Below are 21,166 nucleotides of genomic sequence, written 5' to 3' on the forward strand. Positions count from 1 at the left end.
TCTTCCTTCCTCTCTAAAATCAATAAAAACGTATTTTTTTAAAAAAAAAACAAAAACATTCTTTCTCCTCTCTCATTTCAGGTGGGAGCTTGTTGGATCTGTGTCTCATTGCAGAGCTGGAGCAGGTGTAGCTGTGTGTGCCTGTTTAACTAGCCAAATTCGAGATGTAGGTCATGGATCCAATAATGTGGTTGACTGCATGTGATTTGAGTTCCAGTCATCAACAATTTCATCATATCTGATAGTCAGGAAAAATGACCAGGATTTTGTATGACCCTCTTTGAACAGTTTTAACTACTGCTAGAGTTTTAATGAAATGTAAACTGTTGTATTATGACGAAGTACAACTTTTGGGATAGTAGCTAAAGAATTATTAGTAATGTTAAATTTGATACTTTCCACTCTAGCAAATAATTGAGCAGGGAAGAAAGACATTCTAACCTGAAACCATACTTTCCCTGAAAAATGTTTAAAGTAGTGCCAGATGTTGAAATCCCTATTTAAAAAAGTGTGGACGAAAGTAAGTCATTTGCTGAGTTTTACTTTTTTTTTTTTTGGCCTAAAGGTATTAACCTTAGGCAGTGGGCTTTTCCTAGAGGAGAGATTAGACTCTGTTCATCAACACCAGGACATCAGGACACGGAAGAGACCTTTTTTTTTTTTTTAAAAATTCTTTATTAGTTAAGGTATTACAAATGTGTCCTTATCCCCCCATTAACCCCCCCCCCCTCATGTTCTCATCCCCCTATTGTCCATGTCCATTGGTTTGGCTTATATGCATGCATACAAGTCCTGGAAGGGACCTTTTGAAGAGCAGTTCTACTCGGTGCTGATGAATTTATGCCTTGCTTTTTTCTGGGTGTTGATTTCTCAATTTTTTTGAATATTTACAGAAGTAGAAACAAATGTTTGATCTCCTCATGCCACTTGGCTCAAAGCTTATAGGAGTATTGTAAGATCTTATTTCAGTTTGAATTGTTAGGACACCAAAGACCCAGTGAACTGATTCCATCTGAATGAATGTATACTTTTATTTTTTCATCTCATACAAAAAAAGAAATTTCTTCATAATGAGCAAAAATTGAACCAGAGTAAATGCTAGAGGAAGGCTTTTGAGTTGATGTTATTCTAGTGCCCAGTCAATAGACCTTAAGGAATGGCACCGCTATGTGACTCCCCAATGAGGGAGCCTGAGAATATGTTCAACACTCTTTTTTTTATTTAATCATTTGATTTTGAACTTTTTATTTTGCTATTTGCCACCATCCTGGTGTTTGTAACTGTACAGAATCTGGATTAATTTATTATCAGAAAATGAATGCATTTTTATATATATATCCTATATAGACAGTAGTTAACTGATTAGTTCAAGTCCATCATTACCAATAAAAGATATTGTTGGTTAAAAACAGAGAAAGATTGAAACTACATTTTTTTTCTGTTTTATTTAATTCCCTTCGGTATATTTATTTAACTTTAATTGGAAAGATTTCTGTACATTAATTTGAGCCAGGATATTCTTACACCTACTAATTTAACAGGTCTTCATGGTTTAAACCAGAATTGTAAAATGGCCTATTCATTATATGTATATATTTTTATAAATATATATGAGGAATATTTTTTATTTGAATGCAGTTTGGTACTTTTCTTCTAGGATTTCCTAAAGTCATGCCTTAGAATTCAGTATAATTCACTGCTGATCAGTCATCTGGTTCACAAGGAAACAGGGCAGTAAGAGCCCTAACCCCATCTAGCCAGCCCTGAAGTTCATTGCCTAGTAGCTCTGTCGGTCCTCATTAAAAGGCAACCTGGCCCTAGCTGGTTAGAGTGTCCGCCTGCAGACCAAAGGGTCACGGGTTCAATTCCTGGTCAAGGGCACATATCTGGGTTATGGGTTTGCTCCCCAGACCTGGTTGATGTGTCTCTCTCACTTTGATGCTTCTCTCTCTCTCTACCCTCCCCCAACCCCCATCCTTTTTACTCTCTCTGAAAAATCAATGGAAAAATGTCTTCAGGTGAAGATTTTTAAAAAAATGGCAACCTGGGCTGTCAGTGCAGTAGATCAAAAAGCCACATAACAAAGCCATTGCCTATTGGGTATAATGAACGCGCCCCCACCCCCTCCCCGAAAAAGAAAAAATTGTAAGAGGACACAGGCTAGCAGAAGTCTTTCATGAAGCAGATTTTAAAGTTCCCAGATTATTCTGTTTTTTCCTGTCAGTCTATGGGCAAGTTCACATGTCATTGCTGGATCTGAACCAGTGTTCTCTTATACAACTACTAGAGGCCCGGTGCACGGATTCGTGCACGGGTGGGGTTCCTCGGCCTGGCTGGTGATCAGGGCCGTCTTGCCCAGTCAGGATTGCCAGGTGGCCAGGGAGAGGGACCATGGGAGGTTGGCCAGCCTGGGCCACAGGAGGTTGGCTGTGGGAGCACACTGACCACCAGGGAGCAGCTCCTGCATTGAGCTTCTGCCCCCTGATGTTCAGTGCATATCATAGTGACTGGTCGTAACGGTCACTTAAGCTTTTATATATATAGATAACCGTATTTCATTCAGTCCCCCAAATGTTGAACTCTACAGCACTTACTATCTCAAAACCTGACTTCCACGGCATTTCTCATATAATAGTGTTCTTGTAGTTCTTGTAGTTGGTTTTGTGGATTGTCTAGCTCTGGTTACTGGTATGTTGGTTTTGTTTATTTTGTGGTGAAGGGGATTTGATCTTATTCCCAAGATTATTTAAAATGTTTTTTTCTCGAACAATTCTACCTTTGTCATATGTATAGAGAATAAGGAACACAAAGATGTTACATTTCCAACTCTGTTTTTTATTAAACAGTAGTCACCTAACATACTAAGTTGGTACCCCAGCTAGCCATAAAATATGAACTATTCATGAGAGAAGTCAGGTGAAGTGTGGGGGACATGTGGCTGGCTGTTCCTTTGTGTGTGGCAGTCAGCATAGCCTTGAAGGACCTGACTGTTGTATGAAAAAATAAATAGTGGAGTAAACATACACAGTCTCTTTAATTAAACACACAAATCTTTGAGATATGAAGTGAGGATCAGGCTGAAGGAATCATGGAGTTGAAAGATGATTATATTCATAGGTATAAAGAGATGAAATATTCAAAGGTGACTCCTTAATTATGAGGCCTGTTACTTTAACCTCAGATGTTAATAGCGCCTACCAAAAAGTGATATAAAATAGAGCTAAATTTTGAAATTGTAAATGGAAAACTGAAAATTTGCATATTATTTCTTCAAGATATGTTTCTAGTCGTTAAAACCACTGCTTTACTATATTGCACTGCCACTTTAAGAACAAATTACTTGATATTGTTTTTGACTAAATTCACTCTATTCTGTGTAACTAATTATTTTTTAAATGTTTCAATAAATTTTGTATCCCCTCTAAGGAGTATTATTCATTGTTTTAGTTCCCAAATGTATTTTGAACTTAAAATGCTGTTAAATGTTTAGTAAAGAGCTTAGTAAATGCTTAGTAAAAAGGTTGAAGCTGCATAAACTACTCTTACAAATGGTAAATGTGAAAATTTTTTTTGTCCTTTTGTTTGCTATTTGTTATATGGTAGAGAGAATGCATTTAGAATCTAATTCATGTATTATCAGTTAAGAATGTTTTCTGTGATTTCTCATCAGACTTTTAAAGAATTATTATTGGGATGTCACTGGCTCTGTCTCTTTTTTCCCCCTTAATGTGGAGTTGTAAGTGGCAATAAAACTTATAAGGTCTGGCCGGTGTGGCTCAATGTAAGAGCGCCGGCCCATGTACAAAAGGGTCTTGGGTTCGATTTCCAGTCAAGGGCCCATACTTGGGTTTCAGGTTCAATCCTCGGACCCGGTCATGGTGAATGCAAGAGACAACCAATTGATATGTCTCTCACATCGATATCTCTCTCTCTGTCTCTTTATCTCTTTCTCCCCCACTCTCACTCCCTTCCATTCCCTCTAAAAATCAATAGAAAAAAATATCCTTGGGTGAGGATTAACAGAAAAGAACCTTCAATTTAGTATTTTCTTAAAACCATATAAAAATTTGTGCAGCAATACTCCAGAGCAAATAAAAATAATAAATTATATACACTATAAAGTAGTGAGATAAAACAGTTGGAGTCATATCAGTGTTATTTATGGATTAAATATATTGCATGTATCTATTATGAATATAACTTTCTCTAAGGTTGATATAACTTTGCTTCTCATTGTTTGATTCCTTTTATAGAATCTTATAAAAAACTAGAGGCCTAGTACACAAAATTTGTGCACTGGGAGGTGGAGGTCCCTCAGCCCAGCCTGCACCCCCTCGGGAGATGTCTGCCTGCCGGCTTAGGTCTAATCCCCCTCAGGCCTAGGCCGGCAGTCAGACATCCCTCTTGCAGTCCAGGGCTCTCGCAGTCCAGGACCCACCCGCTCCTTACCGCCTGCCTGCAGCGGAGGTGGGAGAGGCTCCCACCACCTCCGCTGCGCTCGCCAGCTATGAGCCTGGCTTCTGGTTAAGCAGTGCTCCCCCTGTGGGAGCACACTGACCACCAGGGGGTAGCTCCCGTGTTGAGCATCTGCCCCCTGATGGTTAGTGCGTGTCATAGCGATTGGTCATTCCGCCGTCCCGTCAATTTGCATATTAGGGTTTTACTACATAGGATGGTGTAATTATTCTTCATCTCTCAAATACAAATCAATTTAGTAGGTTGGCTGTAATATTTTTCTCATAAAAAGGACCTCTCTGTTTAACTGAAAATAGGAAGATTTTTGTTACCCTTACAAAAGTTTAAGGTAACTGATGTAAGTGGTTTCACTAACCCTAGTGACTGATTAAGCAATTCTCTCCACAGTTGCAGACTTGTACTATATAGAAATGAGATTCTTTATGTATTAAGATAACGTTGCCCTTCTGACTAGTAACCTCGTGAAGCTATAATTTTGTTGCTTTGTTTTGTTTTGTTTTTTAGCTATGTGCCATTGCTAAAAACTTTTCTGAAACTCCTCTTTGAAAAAATAGCCTGAAGAGTCCATTTGTAAGTCATCGAAGAGAACTGGTCTCATGATAGTCCTATGTTAATTTTGAGCAGGATTTTAACTTGATTATTGCTATGTGTACTTTATTTATCAGACTTGGTTCAAAATATTTTATGCTTATCACAGGTGAAATCTATCCTCAAAGAGTGCTTTCCTCCCCTGGGAAAAATTATTTTTTTAAACAGTTTTAGTGGAAGATTACTAAAATTACCCTGAGCAATAGAAACTTCAAAGAAGGAAGTATATAGCTTCTTTGAGGGGAAACCTTATTTGAATGTAAAAATTCTGGTGGTTTTTGTTGAGTGTCTTAGTGATTTTTTAACAAATCACTGTACCATTATCTTAATGGTTGAGCCTAAATTCACTCTACCTGAACAAATTCTTTATAAGGGATTACTAAAAATAGAAGAATATAAGGGATTTCTTACACTTAAATAATAGTCATGGGAAGTATTAATAAGTATAATTTCTAAGTGTGTAGTCTGTACCAGTCTCTTTATAATAACGTTTTAAATATTATAACGTTACTTAATCTCACAATAATTCTGCATTTTACAGTTAAAAAATAGATTCAAAGATGTTGAGTAGTTAAAAATCCACAACTAATCAGTGGTTGACTAATCAATTTATGGCTGAAAATATGTTTTTAGTGATTTTTAGAGAGAGGGGAAGAGAGAGGGATAGAAAGATAGAAACATTGATGAGAGAGATTCAGCTGTCTCCTGCACGCCCCCTACTGGGGGTCAAGACCACAGTCCAGGTATGTGCTCTGACTGGGAATTGAACCGGTGACCTCTTGGTTCCTAGGTCGATGCTCAACCACTGAGCCATACCAGCCGAGGACCAACTACCCCCTTTTTCACAATGTAGTATATATATACATTTAAGGGAAGATGACTTTCTTTTTCACAGTTTCTTTGTTTTCACAGTTTCTGCTTAGCAGTATAAAAGTATTTCTGGTCACTGTATTTCTTCTTTTTTTGGTCACTTTAATTGAGATGTTATTGATATATAACATTATATTAGTTTCAGGTATACAGCGTAATGTTTCAATATATGTGTATATTGTGAAGTGATCACAGCAATAAGTCTAATTAAACCTCCATCACCACCCATAGCAACCTTCAAACATATATTATTAACTGTAGTCCCAGTGCTGTACATTTTACTTCTTTCACCCATTTCACCCACTCCCTACACCTGCCTCTGGTAGCCACTGTCATTGTCTTTCTATATGTATATTTGGTACATATATAAAAATATATGCAACATGGAAGTTATCAAGTATACTAAAAAAAACCTATATACCCACTATATTAAGTGTTCCTTCTCAATTCCAATTCCCAGCCTACCCTTCTCCCTGAGAGGTAAATATCCCGAATCAGTCATTCCTTTGCATTTTCCTTTTGTTTTTGTACATGTATCCCTAAGCAGCCTAATGTTTACTTTTGTTGGTGAGCTTTTTAAAAGATAGTATACCGTTATATAGTCTTACGTAATTTGATCTTTTCATTCAACAGATTCATTTTTGTAACCTCCACCCCCCAACTGTATTAGTCTCTGTTTATTCTTTAGAAATCTCTCCCAGTTAACTACTTCCATTTGTAGGTGATAGAATGTCTAAGGAATCCACTTCGAATGTTGGCTCTGCTTGGAGCATGGTCTTTTCCTTCACTTCAACCCAGAATTCAGACTTTTGGTCCTTGTCTTTTTATATTCCAGTCCCAGCAGTAGTTTTCATTGTAGAAGTTATCTGAAGACTGTCTTATGCTTTATTGTAGTGGTGTATAACCAGGTTCGAGTTTCTCCAGGAACACTATACAGGATACATTTAAGTAATGTATTAAACTGAGAGGCATTCTCTCAAATTAGTTCATATGATTTTATTTTTAGACAACCTACATGGCATCTTTTTCCTTAAAAACAATGCTTCCACTTAAGGCAAAAGTAAATGAAGAGCTCAAGACCCCACCCACCCGTTTGTTGTGCCTGGTGTGTGGATGGAAAGCATGAGTGGCTTTGCTCCTGCTGTTTCTGTTCTTTACGTTTCCCTTTGATTTCGTGTCATCTTTGATGTGCTTCCTGTTCGCTTCTTTTGTGAAGCTGGTTTCCTGCAAATGATGGTTCATGACAGTATCAACACCAGTGATGACTGCTTTCGGTACCTTCGTCCTTGGGGCCTTCGGTGGAGGCATTTCCACCAATGACCGTCATCAATGTTACCCTCTGTCCTACTGACCATCTTCTCCACCTCCAGGCACAGCCCACGTGTAATGACCCAGATCCGGTAGATATGGAAGAATATCTCTTTTGACTGATGAGGTCCTGGTAGATGATCTTGATGGCAGCTGGGAGGAGATGAGGGCGATGCTAGTGTAAGTGTCGCTTAGGGGTAAAGCTTCAATTTATGTTGCATATAGTTTTCCTTTTTGCTTTTATGAAAGCAAAAACATATGAAACATTCATATTTCATATGTGCAAGAGTTTTTTTTAGAGTATATACCTAGAAGTAGAGTTGGTTTATGTGCCTGGTCAGCTTTATATCAGTTTTATAAGTAATGCAAAGATTTTCCAAAATGGTATTCCAGTTTACAATATGTTTTATCATTTACTTGCTATTGTAGACCTGATTCTTGCTAATCTGGTAGGTATAAAGTGATATTTTATTGTGGTTTTAACTTGTTTTTTACTTAGTGGTTGAACATATTTCCATGATTATTACTCCTGTTTCTTTTGTGAAATACTTCTTGATGTCTTTTGTCCATTTTTCTGTTGTTGTTTTTTTGTATATACTTGAGTTCTTCATTATAGTATACTAATATTTCCATTTATTTTTATTGCACATATCTTTGTCCAGTTTGTGGCTTGTGGATTATCTTTTTTTTTTTTGTAAGAAAAGTTAATTTTAACATATTCAAATGTAATTCTTCTTTTGTCTTAAGAAATTTCTTACCGTCTCTTCTAAAAGTCAGAAAGTCATAAATAGAATCTGTGCTCCAGCAATTCTTATCTCAGTATATACTCAATAGCAATGCATACACCTATGCACCAATCATAGTACTAACTCAGATTTCCCTCAATATAAAAAACTAGAGGCCCAGTGCACAAAATTCATGCCTGGGGGCGGGGGGTGTCCCTCAGCCCAGCCTGCACCCTCTCCAATCCGGGATCCCTCAGGGGATGACTGACTGCTGGTTTAGGCCCAATCGGGCCTAAACCGGCTGTCAGACATCCCTCTCGTAATCTGGGACCACCGGCTCCTAACCACTCGCCTGCCTGCTTGCCTGATTGCCCTTAACTGCCCTCCCCTGCTGGCCTGGTTGCCCCTAACCACCTCTGCCTAGGCCCCCGCCACTGTGGCTTTTGTCCAGAAGGACATCCAGAAGGATGTCCGGTCTAATTAGCATATTACCCTTTTATTAGTATAGATTGTTAAATACTATGCAACCAGGAACATGAAGTATTGCTACACAAAATATGGAGGAACCTCACAAATGTAATATTGAGCAAAATAACCCAGAAATATAAGTAGTACCTTATGAGTGAATCAATTTATACAAAGCTTATAAAACGAACAAAACTAATCCAGTATATTAGAACATTTTGGAGATGGTTAACTTTGGGGAGGAGAGAAAGGACTGGTTAGGAATCAGAGTGCTTCTGCCGGAAGCAGGTAACATTTTTTTCTTCAATGGGTGGGGATTATACAGTGCTTATTTTGTGATACCTCAGTGAGCTGTATGTTATTCAATAAAACACAGAGACACAAAAAAACGTCAGAAAGTCATATAAGTCTTAGTCCACCTGGAACTGATTGGTGTAAGTGTGAGATAGGAAAAATACAATTTAATTATATAGATAAATCAATTTTATTCCTACTATTTAGTGACTAATTCATCCTTTCCTCGGGGACTTACCTAGATAGCCAATTTCCACACAAACATCTGTTTGGGGACTTTCTGTTCTGTTCCATTGGTCAATTTGTCTAACGAAGGGGTAATTAATTGCTATAATGTGATTAAAGGTCTTGAAACCTGGAAGAGCAAGTCTTCCTTATTTTTCTTAAGGAGTGGTCTTGATTCTTTGCTCTTTCTTTATTAGAATTAGTTTATCAGTTTCTTTGAGGAAAGAGTAACTTCAGGAGATTTAAAAAAAATACACACCAAATAGATTCACACTTAACATATAGATTCTCTAGAGCGACAGCTATGCAATATTGAATCTTATGAGGTTTTGCTACTCTTAATCAGGGCAAGGACATTTCCTTCTGTTTTTAATTTGCTAGGCTTTTATTATAGGGGTTGAATTTTATAAAATGCTTTTTTTCATCTTGAGGTAAACATGGTTTTTCTACTTTGATCTGGTAATATGGTGAGTTACATTTATATCTGAAAATGTCCTTGTGTTACTGTCATTCTTTTTTATATTTAAAATTTTTTCAGCTTTATGAAAGTATAATTGACAAAACTGTATATGTTTAAAGTGTACAATGTGATTATTTGACATGAATACCTTGTGAACTGATTATTACAATCAAGTTAATTAGCTCATCATTTCATAATTATCTTCGTGTGCATGGTAAGAATGCTTTTAATGTTTACTCAGCATATTTTGAGACCACAGCATTTACTGTTATTTTTGATAATTGTACTTGATAGTTTAACTAGTTCTAGTTAGTTTTCTCTCAATATTTTGAAATTATTTCATTGTCACCATTTCCTTTGTATTTCAATGCAGCTGCTTTCTCTGGGATGATTTCCTTTTTCTCTCTGCTGCTTTTATCTCCCTGCCTGTTCTGGTCTGTGGTTTCACTGTGAGGCCATCTAGATGTGTCTTTGTAGTTATCCTCCTGGTATACATTGTACTTCTTATATTTGTAATGTTCTCTGCTCTGAAATTTTCTGCCATGGACTCTTTGAACATTACTTTTGTTCTCTTTTTCTGGGACTTGATCTTTCTATTTACTAAATTTCACTTTATTTATGTGTAATCTGCTGTTAAATCATTGAAATTTCTATTTCATTTACTGTTTTTCATTTCCAAAAGTCCTATTTCATTTTCTTTTAGATAAGGTTGGTCATTTGATAGATTCCTTTTCTTAATTCTTGTTGTTTGTATCTCCTTCATTCTTTGGGCATATTCATTATACTTTATATCCAGTGGCTGATAAATCCAGTATCTTGTCTTTGGGAGTCTAAATCAGCCGTGGGCAAACTACGGCCCGTGGGCCGGATCCGGCCCGTTTGAAATGAATAAAACTATTGAAATAAAAGACCGTACCCTTTTATGTAGTGATGTTTACTTTGAATTTATATTAGTTCACACAAACACTCCATCCATGCTTTTGTTCCGGCCCTCCGGTCCAGTTTAAGAACCCATTGTGGCCCTCGAGTCAAAAAGTTTTCCCACCCCTGGTGTAAATCTATGTATTGCCTCTGAATGTTTTCCCTGAGTTTGGTGATTTTATTTTGTAAACTCATACTTAGTGGAACCTGTGGGAACCCAGAGGTTCCAAGGTGGCATGTTCCCTGTGAGAGGTCCGGCACGTGCTTCTGCAGGCCAACAACTGCCCCTGGGACATTTCAGCCCTTCTGGCCTCATTCAGGTGCTCAGGTTTGACTCCTGGCCCTCACTGCGGGTCCAGTGCTGTAACGGCGTTGTTCTCAGAGCAACCATGGCGCTTCTGTTTACCTACCACTCCTGCTCAGGTTCCAGCTTATATATAATTAGCCTTGGAGGTGTCCTTGTTTTCCCAAGAACTCAGTAAAGCATTTTAAAAATGTCTTAACGTTTATCCAAGAACTAATAGTAATTAATAGGACAGCCCTTCATATTACCTAGTCTTTCATAAGCCCAAGAGCAGAACATTGCTACTACCATCTAGAGCTGTGGTTCTCAACCTTCCTAATGCTGCGACCCTTTAATACAGTTCCTCATGTTGTGGTGACCCCCAACCATAAAATTATTTTCGTTGCTACTTCATAACTGTGATTTACTACTGTTGTGAATCGTAATGTAAATATCTGATATGCAGGATGTATTTTCATTGTTACAAATGGAACATAATTAAAGCATAGTGATTAATCACAAAAACAATATGTAATTATATGTTTTCCGATGGTCTTAGGTGACCCCTGTGAAAGGGTCGTTCGACCCCCAAAGGGTCAAGACCCACAGGTTGAGAACCGCTGAACAGAGCCATAAAGGGGTGGGGCGGGGGAGGGAGGCAGTTTTATCTTAACGTTCACCTTCCTTTCTCTTAAGTACTAAAAGACCCCTCTGTAAACTGAGTGTCTTAGCAGACCTTAGCAGAATGGTCCCAGATATTTCTCATACTTGAAACCTTGAGTAAATTTAGGAGTTTATAAAAGGATAATTCATGAAATGTAAGATCACTTGGCATAGGTGTGTCAATCACTCCTACCCTCAATGTCTCAAGTATCAGTTATTTTATACACACAGTCCTTGGCACATTGGTGTGTTATTAATCCCTTCATAAATATGACTCCCATATACCAATGAAGGTTCAGAAAAGAATTGCTTGCTTGAAACTTTGCAACCTTTCTTAAAAAAAAAAAAAGTTTCTTTTTTGGCCTCTGGCCAAAAGTAATAACATTTTTACCTGACCATAAACTCCCCGATTTCCCCCTATTCGTCTGCAAACAATGATCCTTTTTCCTGCCTGGAAACCAGAGCTGGGCCTGAAAGACACAGTGGCTATTTGTGTGACATTCTAGCACAGGGCTGCCGTTCTCTTTGTTTCACTTCATTCCTCAGCACTTCTCATGCAGTTCTAGCTTGGTGTGCTCACTTGGAAGTCATCTTAATTTTGAGGTGTAATTTATATGAAATTCACTCACTGTGTGTACAGTTCATGATTTAGTAAACTTGCAGAGTTGTGCCAACATCACGATAATCCAGATTTCGGACATTTTCATCCTCCCTTCAGCCTTCTCAGGAGCCCTTCTAGCCCTTCTAGTCCACTTCTCCCCTCCCTGCAACCATCAATGTGCTTTCTTCCTATAAACGTGCCTTTTCTGGGTATTTCATAAGTGAAATCATACTCTCATCTTTTGCATCTGGCTGCAAAAGATTTAGCAGAATGTTTTGAGGTTCATTTTCATCTATACTGTAGCATTTTTATGGCCGAATAGTATTCCAGTGCATGCATGAACCACATTTTGTTTATTCATTCACCAGGTGGTCACTTGGACTGTGTCCAGTTTGGGACTGTTATGCTGCCATGAATGTTCATGAACATGTCTTAACGTGAACATGTTTTCATTTATCTTGGGTAGGTCGGTACAAGTGGAGTTGCTGGGTTGTAACAGACTTTTAAAGAAAACACCAAAGTTATCCACAGTGGCTATCTTTATTATAGTCCTATTGATACACTAGGAGGTTTTTGGTTTCTTATTCTCTCCAACGCTTCCTTCTTTTCCTTTGACTATAGCCTTTCTCCTGGGTGTGAAGTGATATCTTACTGTAGTTAAATCGTATTTCCTGCAGTACTTTTTTTTCCCCCCTAAAGCAGCGGTTCTCAACCTGTGGGTCGCCAACCTGTGGGTCGAGACCCTTTGGGGGTCGAACGACCCTTTCACAGGGGTCACCTAAGACCATCGGAAAACATATAATTACATATTGTTTTTGTGATTAATCACTATGCTTTAATTATGTTCCATTTGTAACAATGAAAATACATCCTGCATATCAGATATTTACATTATGATTCATAACAGTAGCAACATTACAGTTATGAAGTAGCAACGAAAATAATTTTATGGTTGGGGGTCACCACAACATGAGGAGCTGTATTAAAGGGTCGCGGCATTAGGAAGGTTGAGAACCATTGCCCTACAGGAATGGTTGCTCTCTAGTGGTGCATTCTGCACATTACACTTGGAATAAGGGCACTAATGAGAAGCCTAAAGCTAAAACTTGTTAAAATTTACATTCGTTTCCCGTTGTGCCTGCACTGGTTAGCGCACGGAGTGCAATTTGAGGTCCGGTTTTAAATGTTTTCCTTATTCCCACCGTAATAACCTGCAGGGGCTGGCGTGTTCGCCATGGCTTTTATTGAATCCCTGAAGGGGCATTAGAGTCCAAACTAAGCTTTTGTGCCTCAGATCTCATCCACCTCATGCGCTTAGATCTTGGGGTGTCAGGGTTTACACCTGCGGAGGGGCTCATGCCTGTGAAGAAAGGGAGGAAAAGGCCAGAGACAGCTGTGTTCACTCAAACTACTACATCCTTTCAAAGCAGAACCAGAGGAGGAAATAGTTCTTTGCAGTGGAATTGGATGTAAAGTCTTTTTTTAATGAACTGCATACACGTGGGAGGTCTGGTAGCTCTTTGGTGTTCTGAGCTAACACTTTGTGAAGATACCTGGAAAGAGGTAAGAATTTAGGAGAACGGCTCTCAGTGGCCCCCGGGATCTGTTGCAAGCAGAGAGCACCGTACACATGAGAAATGCTGATGAACAGGAGCTCAGGAAGGAATCCGGCCAGGGGTTTGCTACTTAAGGAAGCAAAAGAGATGTGGCTTCAGGAAACTGGGTGGTGAAATCAAATATTTAATGGTTTAAAGTAAGAATTTACAAGTTTTGCTTTAAACAGGATATCTCACTTCTTTTTTAGAAAGTGGAGATAATGTACATGTGTGAAGTTTTCCTGACTTCCTGTGTCAGTGCAGTGCGCTTACCGTCCTGACATATGTCTATAAAATGATCATGTGCATATGTGTATGTACCCCCCCACACACAAATACATATGCGCACACACGCAAATGCGTGAGCACAATAGCAGAAAGCATGAAGGATGGACCTGACCATGGCTGATTGACGGCTCCAGTCACGTGGGGGCCAGAGGCAGAAGGCCGAACCAGCCATCTCTATGACACTTTGGTGCACAGCAACTCTACTCCATGGCAAATATGGTTCCATCCACTTGCCAGCAATCAAGGTGGATAAAGAGGTATAAGGTTTGGATAGGAGAAAGTTTATTCAACTTCAGGATAAGCATGGGGTCTGAAGAGGGGAAACGGAATTATTCTAAGATTAAAATAATTTTTAACATGTATCAGAACTTTTTAACTGTTGCTATAACATTGCTTTTTAAGGAATAGGAAGAGATTTTGATTAATCCAGTGATTTTGCCATTGTTGCCAAAACAATTTAGGAAGATATTGGAATTATTTAATAGGGACAAATTTTATCCTGTTTTGGAAGCAAGTCTGTAAGTTATGTAAATGGACAGTATTGTTTACCTCTTCTCAGAAACACTACCTTAAAGTAAGTGGGGAGTGCATGCTTGCTGGCCAGTTCTGCGAACAGATTTGAAGACAATGTTATATATTTGTTTGGAACAATGGATGGTAACAAATGCTTAGAGCCCCTCCTCCCTGTCCCAGATGATAATTGTAAAAGAGGGTGGTCTTTTTAGAAAGTTCTGTGTATCTAACATGTCATAGTTAACAGGGAAATGTTAGATTGCTAATATTTTTACTACTTAGACTTGAGGACAGCAGAAATTCCAACGCCTTCCTTTGTAGCACCACACATTCAGGTGACTCGCACAAGGTAGCAGGTGATTGCTGTTTTGCTTTCTGATTGGTTGTGTTGTCTGCACTGTTGTCAAAGTGACAAGCGTCAGCTTGCCAAGTCAGCAGCTTCTGAGCTAAGGTTTTGTCTTAACCCTCTACTCACCAACTTAGAGGAGGACCCTGGGGAAGTCATGCTGTTGTCTATTTTAACTTTGTCTATCTGAGAATTTAACCTTTAAAGTTTACCTTGTTCATGACTTTAAAAATTTTGTTTTATCTATTTTCTTGAAAGGTTTATCACACTAAATTTTGATTTTATTGAACTTTTATTTATTAAATAATACATGCCTCATAAAAATAATACAAATAAGAAAAAAAAAGCTGTCAGTTTCAGCATCACTAGAGGTGAGCTCGTATCTTGGTTCGAATGGGGGAGTGGAGAAGACCTACAGGACATCGTGTTAGGCAGCATCAGACAAGGACCCCACCCCATTCAGTTTCAACCAGTGACTGCAGAGTCTCAGGACTTCTCCAGTTCCGTTTTATAAAACCCTTCTAATTCCTCCTCATGAGCATGGCATATCCATCCATTTATATGCGTCTTCAGTGTCTTATAGTTTTCAGAGTACATGTCTTTTGCCTCCTTGGTTAAATTTATTCCTAGGTATTTTATTCTTTTTTGGTGTAATTGTAAATGGTATTTTCTTAAAATCTTTTTCTGAATATTAGTTATTAGTGTATAAGAACATGAGAGATTTCTGTACTTTCATATACTGCTACTTACTGAGTATACTGCTTCTTACTGCTCCTTCTGAGTTCTTTTATTCTATTTTTGGTGGATTCTTTAGGGTTGTCTATATATAGTATCATGTCATCTGCAAATAGTTTTACTTCTTTCCAATTTGAGTGCTTTTTACTTCTTTTATTTATCTGAATCTTCTAAGACTTCCAATACTATATTGAACAATAGTGGTGAGAGTGGGCATTCTGTCTAGTTCCTGATCTGGTGGGAAATCTTTCAGCTTCTCACTATTGAGTATGCTAGCCATGGGCTTGTCATGCATATGTAGCCTTTATCAAGTCAAGATTAAGTTCCTTCTATACCTATTTTGTTGAAAGTTTTTAAAATCATAAATGGATGTTGAATTTTGTCAAATGCTTTTTCTGTATCTATTGAGCTAATCATATAAATTTTATCCTGTTTTGTTGAATCACAGAGTTTTGCAGATGTTGAACCACATTTGCATCCCTGTTATAAATCCCACTTGATCATGGTGTATAATCCTTTTAATGTACCGTTGAATTCTGTTTGCTAGTATTTTTTTAGATATTGGTATTTATGCTCATTAGGGATAACAGCCTATAATTCTTTTTTGTGATGTTCTCTGTCTGGTTTTTATATCAGGGTTTTGCTGGTCTCACAGAATGGGTTGGAAGTGTTCCTTCCTTTTCAACTTTTTGGAATAGTTTGAGGATAGGTACTAATTCCTCTTTAAATGTTTGTGGTAGAATTCACCTGTGAAGCCATCTGGTCCTGGGTTTTAGTTTGTTGTGAGTTTTTTTTTTAACTTAATTGTTTACATTATGTACAGATTTCCCGTTTTCCCCCCTTGCCCACCTCCACTCGGCCCCACCCCCAGCCATCACCGTACTTGTCTGTGTCTATGGGTTTTGGTTAGTTTCAATTTCATTGCTAGTAATTTGTTCAGATTCTCAGTTTCTTGCTAGTTTAGTCTTGGAAGGTTGTGTGTTTCCAGAAATTCATCCATTTCTTCCAGATTGTCCAGTTTGCTGGCATATAACTCATAGTATTCTTTAGTGATTTTTTGTGTTCCTGTTATTGTGATCTCTCCTCTTTTGATTTTATGTTTCCTTTTTTGCTTGATAAGGCTTGCTAAAGGCTTGTCAGTTTTCTTTCAAGGAGCCAGCTTAGTTTAATTCATCTTTCCTTCCACTTACTTTGGGTTTTGATTATTCCTCTTTTTCTCGTTTCTTTAGGTGTAGCTTTAGATTATTTGGGATTTGTTCCTGCTTCTTGTTCCCATCAGTCATCACGGAGCTGCCTCAGACTGAGCCCCCAGAGCACGCACCCGATGTCTCTAGGCACGAGGTCTTTGCGGGGAGGAGATGGCACTTGTTTTTTTGGTAATCCTCACCCAAGGATATTTTTCCATTGATTTTTAGAGAGTGGAAGGGAGGGGGAGAGACAGAGAGAGACACACATCGATTGATTGCCTCCCACACGTGCCCCAACCAGGGCCGGGGATTGAGCCTGCAACCGAAGTACGTGCCCTTGTCCAGAATCGAACCCAGGACCCTCAGTCAGCAGGCCAGTGCTCTATCCACTGAGACAAACGGGCTAGGTCGGGAGATGACACTTTTGAACATATTTTTTATTATATCTGGTTGATTTCCTATTTCATGGTCTGAAGAGAATGTTTATATTTGACACTGGGGGGCAAGACATTTCCCTGATGGCTTAGTTTGGGAAACTGCTGCAACGAAGTGCCCTTGGTTGGGCATTTAAACATTGGACATTTCTTTCTCAGTCCTGGAGGCTGGGGGGGGGGGGGGGGGGGGCGAGATCAGGTGCCCTCACAGTCAGGTTCCAGGAGGGGAGGAAGGAGGGGGCTGGGCAGGGAGCACTCTGGTCTAGTCTCTGGCTCTCCTTATAAAGGACACAAAGCTCATCGTGGGGCCTCCACCTGCATGATCGCATCCAAACTTAATTACATCCCAAAGATCACACTTTCTAAGACCATCCTATTGGGGCTTAGGGTGTCACATACGGATTTGGGGGAGACACAAACATGTAGTCCCTCCCTAACACCTGGGTTTTTACAATTTATGTAAACGCTGCTGCCCTAACCGGTTTGGCTCAGTGGATAGAGCGTTGGCCTGCGGACTGAAAGGTCCCAGGTTCAATTCCAGTCAAGGGCATGTACCTTGGTTGCGGGCACATCCCCAGTAGGGGGTGTGTAGGAGGAGGCAGCTAATCGATGTTTCTCTCTCATTGATGTTTCTAATTCTCTATCCCTCTCTCTTCCTCTCTGTAAAAAATCAATAAAATATTTAAAAAAAAAACAAAAAGAAAAAGAAACGCTGCTTATAGTACAGTCTCAAGCTCTTTGGGTTTCGTGGGCCCTCCTAACCTGAGCCCTACTAGCCTATTGCAAGGCACTTTTCCACTGCTTTCAACCAAAGGGAAATCTGAAAATACCTTGAGACAAATGACGATGAAAACACAGCATAGCAAAACATATGGGATACAATGAAAGCAGTGCTGAGAGGGTTATTTATAACTTTGAGTGCAGACATGAAGAAAGAAGAAAGATCTCAGATCAATAACCTAACTAGATCTTAAGGAAGTAGAAGAGGAGCAAGCTAAATTCACAGCAAGCAGATGGAATAAAGGTTAGAGAAAAAATGAATAGAAAAACAACAGGAATCAATGAAACAAAGTTGTTTCTTTGCAGAGCAACAGGATTACAAACCTTTAGATTGGCTAAAAAAAAAGGTTCAAATTGTTAAAAACTGTGTGAAAATGTAGACAATAAAGGGGGGAAGGAGGAGGAGAGAACAATGGGTAAGTGCCCAAAAGAAGTTCTTGAAGATGATGCACCCAACTTAATGGCTGTTGCCTAGCCAACAGGATGGTTCAGTGGTTAAGCATCGACCCATGAACCGGTAGGTCAGGGCACATGCCTGGGTTTTGGGCTCGATCCCCAGTAGGAGGCAGGTGGCAGCCAAATGATGATTCTCATCATTGACGTCTCTCTCTCTCCCTCCCGCTTCCTCTCTGAAATCAATAAAAATACATTATAAAAAACCCACAAAACTAAATGGCTGTTAACTCTGGGGAGGGAGGGATGAAGTGGACTTACCCTTGTACTTTTTGCTCTATATGCTTTTGTGTCATTTGATTCTTTTAAAACCAAAACTATTTGTAAATCAGGTTGAAAACAGTATTTAAAATAAAAATTCCAAAATGATTCTCATGTGTACGTAGCTTGGGAATATCTGCAAAACTGCGCTACCAGGTCACTTGCTTGCTCCCGTGAGAGGCCTGTAATGTTCTCAGCTACAATCCTGGTACCAAGTCCACCTGCGAGAGGGGCTTCTGGGAAGACTACAGGACAAAGATGGAAAAGCATGGACATGGAGAGTTGAAGACATTTTTCTAAAGCCCATGTAGTTGCATCCCATTGGTTTTCCATGTCCAGTAGTATCCACAGATGTCGAAATGTGTGCGCATGTACTTGTGTGTGTGTGTGTGTGTGTGTGTGTGTGTGTATTGTTGCTTAGATGACAGTTTCCAGGAATATTCAGCAGTGGAAACACAAGCCCATCATTCTTTCTGCCTCCCACACACGAAATAAGGCAGATGAGATGTTAAGACTGGGCCCCCATCACAGAGAAGGGTGATTTAGAGCCCTTACCCAGAGCAGGCACACAATCTTTTAAATCTAAAATGGAATCATCTGTTTAGGAAGTACTTCAAGCACAGGTCTTTATTACCCGAGCCGTGGTGTCTCACTTCCAGCCACATTCAAACAGGGAAACCACGAACACTGAACTAGTCCTGCTCTCAGACAATTCTAGTTACCTACCACAACCACACAGCGGCTAAGCCGCTACGGCCCACTGGGCTTCAAAGTTGTTTGGACTGGACTGGGGGGTCTAAAGGCCACCTAGATTGTGACAATTATGTTCCCAACAACCCTGGAAAAGAGTGGACAGTGTCTTTAAATAATTCAGGCTCCAAAAGTGCTAAATACTTATAAAACAACTGAGGACACAACAGGAAATTACTACTCACCTCCGAGTTGCCGTTATTCAGTGGTAGTAAACCTGACTCAGTGTCTGGGAAACAGCTCTTACCTGCTTGAGACATCAAAACAGACTCTGGTAGAAGTCAACCTACTTAAAAAACTGCCATGATGAAAACCAAAAGGTAATTTGGAGAGAAATGTTTACAACATCGTTACTATCGCATATATAAATCAAAAGGGAAAAGGTGAGTAGTCTGGAAGGATCTACTCTTCTTACTGCTCAGCATCCCTTTTCTTCATTAACAGAGCCTTCCCCACATCACCACGCACTCAAGGTGGGCCACTGTACTGGCCACATAACCCACGCACTGCAAACGGTACCTTCAGACCTGACCAAAAAAATGTACTCAGTGCCTGAGATAAAAATGTAAATGAAAACATCAGAAGACATCATTTCCCACCTGTCAGCTGGGCGATTCTTCTAAACAATGCTGAGGATTGGTAAAGGGGTGGATTATCTGTGCATGCTGACATCACTAAGTGAAAGGCTGTTGGAACAGGGCAAAGCCTGTGTTTACAAGAGTTCTGGTCATCTCTCAACCAACCTAACCCAGTTTGCAGGAAATACGGGAGATTGAGGAATGAATTAAAGAACACTTAGGGAAAGGGAAACACAGAAATCCAAGATGTAGAGTGTTGTAGTAAAAAAAAAAAAAAAAGGTGTTTTTGTTGTTGTTCTAGATTAAAGAGACAGCTAAGTGTAATGTAATGCATGCAATGACTGCATTCTGGTTCAAAAAAATAAAGTATAACACCTTTGTGGGGACAACTGCAGAAATTTGAATATGGACTATAAACATTAGATGTTGAGAAATTTTCTTAGATGACATAAGGGTATTGTGGTTGTGTTGGAAAATGTCCTAGGAAATGCATGCTGAATTTTTTAGGGTAAACCATAACTCAGCATAAATATACACATGCATGCATTTAAATAAATAAGGTAAAATATTATTGAATCTGCTTAAGTAATTTGCTTCAGGGATGGTTGTGGAAGCATTCTTTATAATATCCCCAATTAGAAATAATCTCAAAGTCTAACAAGGGGGTTGATTAAAACTGGTACAACCACACAATGGCCAACTATTACCAAAAATTTGTGATAAACAAGATATGACACAGAAAGTTTCTATGAAAAAGATGAGAGCCCAGAAGAGATTGTATAACCCATCTTTCAAATGAGATCTCTTCCCTGTAGCTTCATCTGGACTAAAATACTCCCTTTTCCCAACTTACCTTTGCATACTTACCAGTTACTGCCAGCTTAATGCCAGCTTGCCCAGGCTGGGTCCCTGTTTGTTCATTAGGACCAGTAAGTAGAAGTCACCCTAATGTAAGGGAGAACAAAATTAAAGGGGAAGAGGTGGAGAGTGAGGTCTTTCTCAGTGCTCAGAGGCTGGAGGATCAGGTGCTGGGATGTTGTGGTGCAGTGAAGGGAGGAAGGTAAAGGAGCCAGTCGTTTCTGAGTGTTTATGCCAGGCACGATGCTCAGCACTCTCCATATACCACCTAACACAATCCTGGCTTTTATTTGGCAGATACCAATCAACGGTCTGAAAATGAGAGGCGACCCAGGGAGGTCACACAGCAAGCAGGAGAGCCAGGACTCAGGTTCAGGAAGTTAGGTCCTTTCTGATTTCATAAAACCATTGAGGTAGAATATTTCCTTCAGTGGCCAAGGGGGGAGAGACCAGGTGGCCTTTAGATTATTTTCTTTAAAAAAAAAAAAAAGGGGGGGGAGGAGAAAGAG

General features: G+C 39.3%; 1 protein-coding gene across 4 annotated transcripts in view; it reads left to right on the top strand.

Moving 5' to 3' along the window:
* KLHL8 (kelch like family member 8) overlaps window positions 1-2,124 on the top strand; it is a 48,921-nt gene extending 46,797 nt beyond the window's left edge. For all 4 annotated transcript variants that reach the window (XM_059665984.1, XM_059665991.1, XM_059665999.1 and 1 more), the window contains one exon: window positions 82-2,124. In XM_059665984.1, coding sequence (XP_059521967.1) covers window positions 82-205 — 124 coding nt within the window. In that variant the 3' untranslated portion in view covers window positions 206-2,124. The remainder of the gene's footprint in view (window positions 1-81) is intronic.
* The last annotated feature ends 19,042 nt before the right edge of the window (window positions 2,125-21,166 follow it).

This window comes from Myotis daubentonii, chromosome 1 (genome assembly GCF_963259705.1).
Source record: "Myotis daubentonii chromosome 1, mMyoDau2.1, whole genome shotgun sequence".
Classification (NCBI taxonomy): Eukaryota; Metazoa; Chordata; class Mammalia; order Chiroptera; family Vespertilionidae; genus Myotis; species Myotis daubentonii.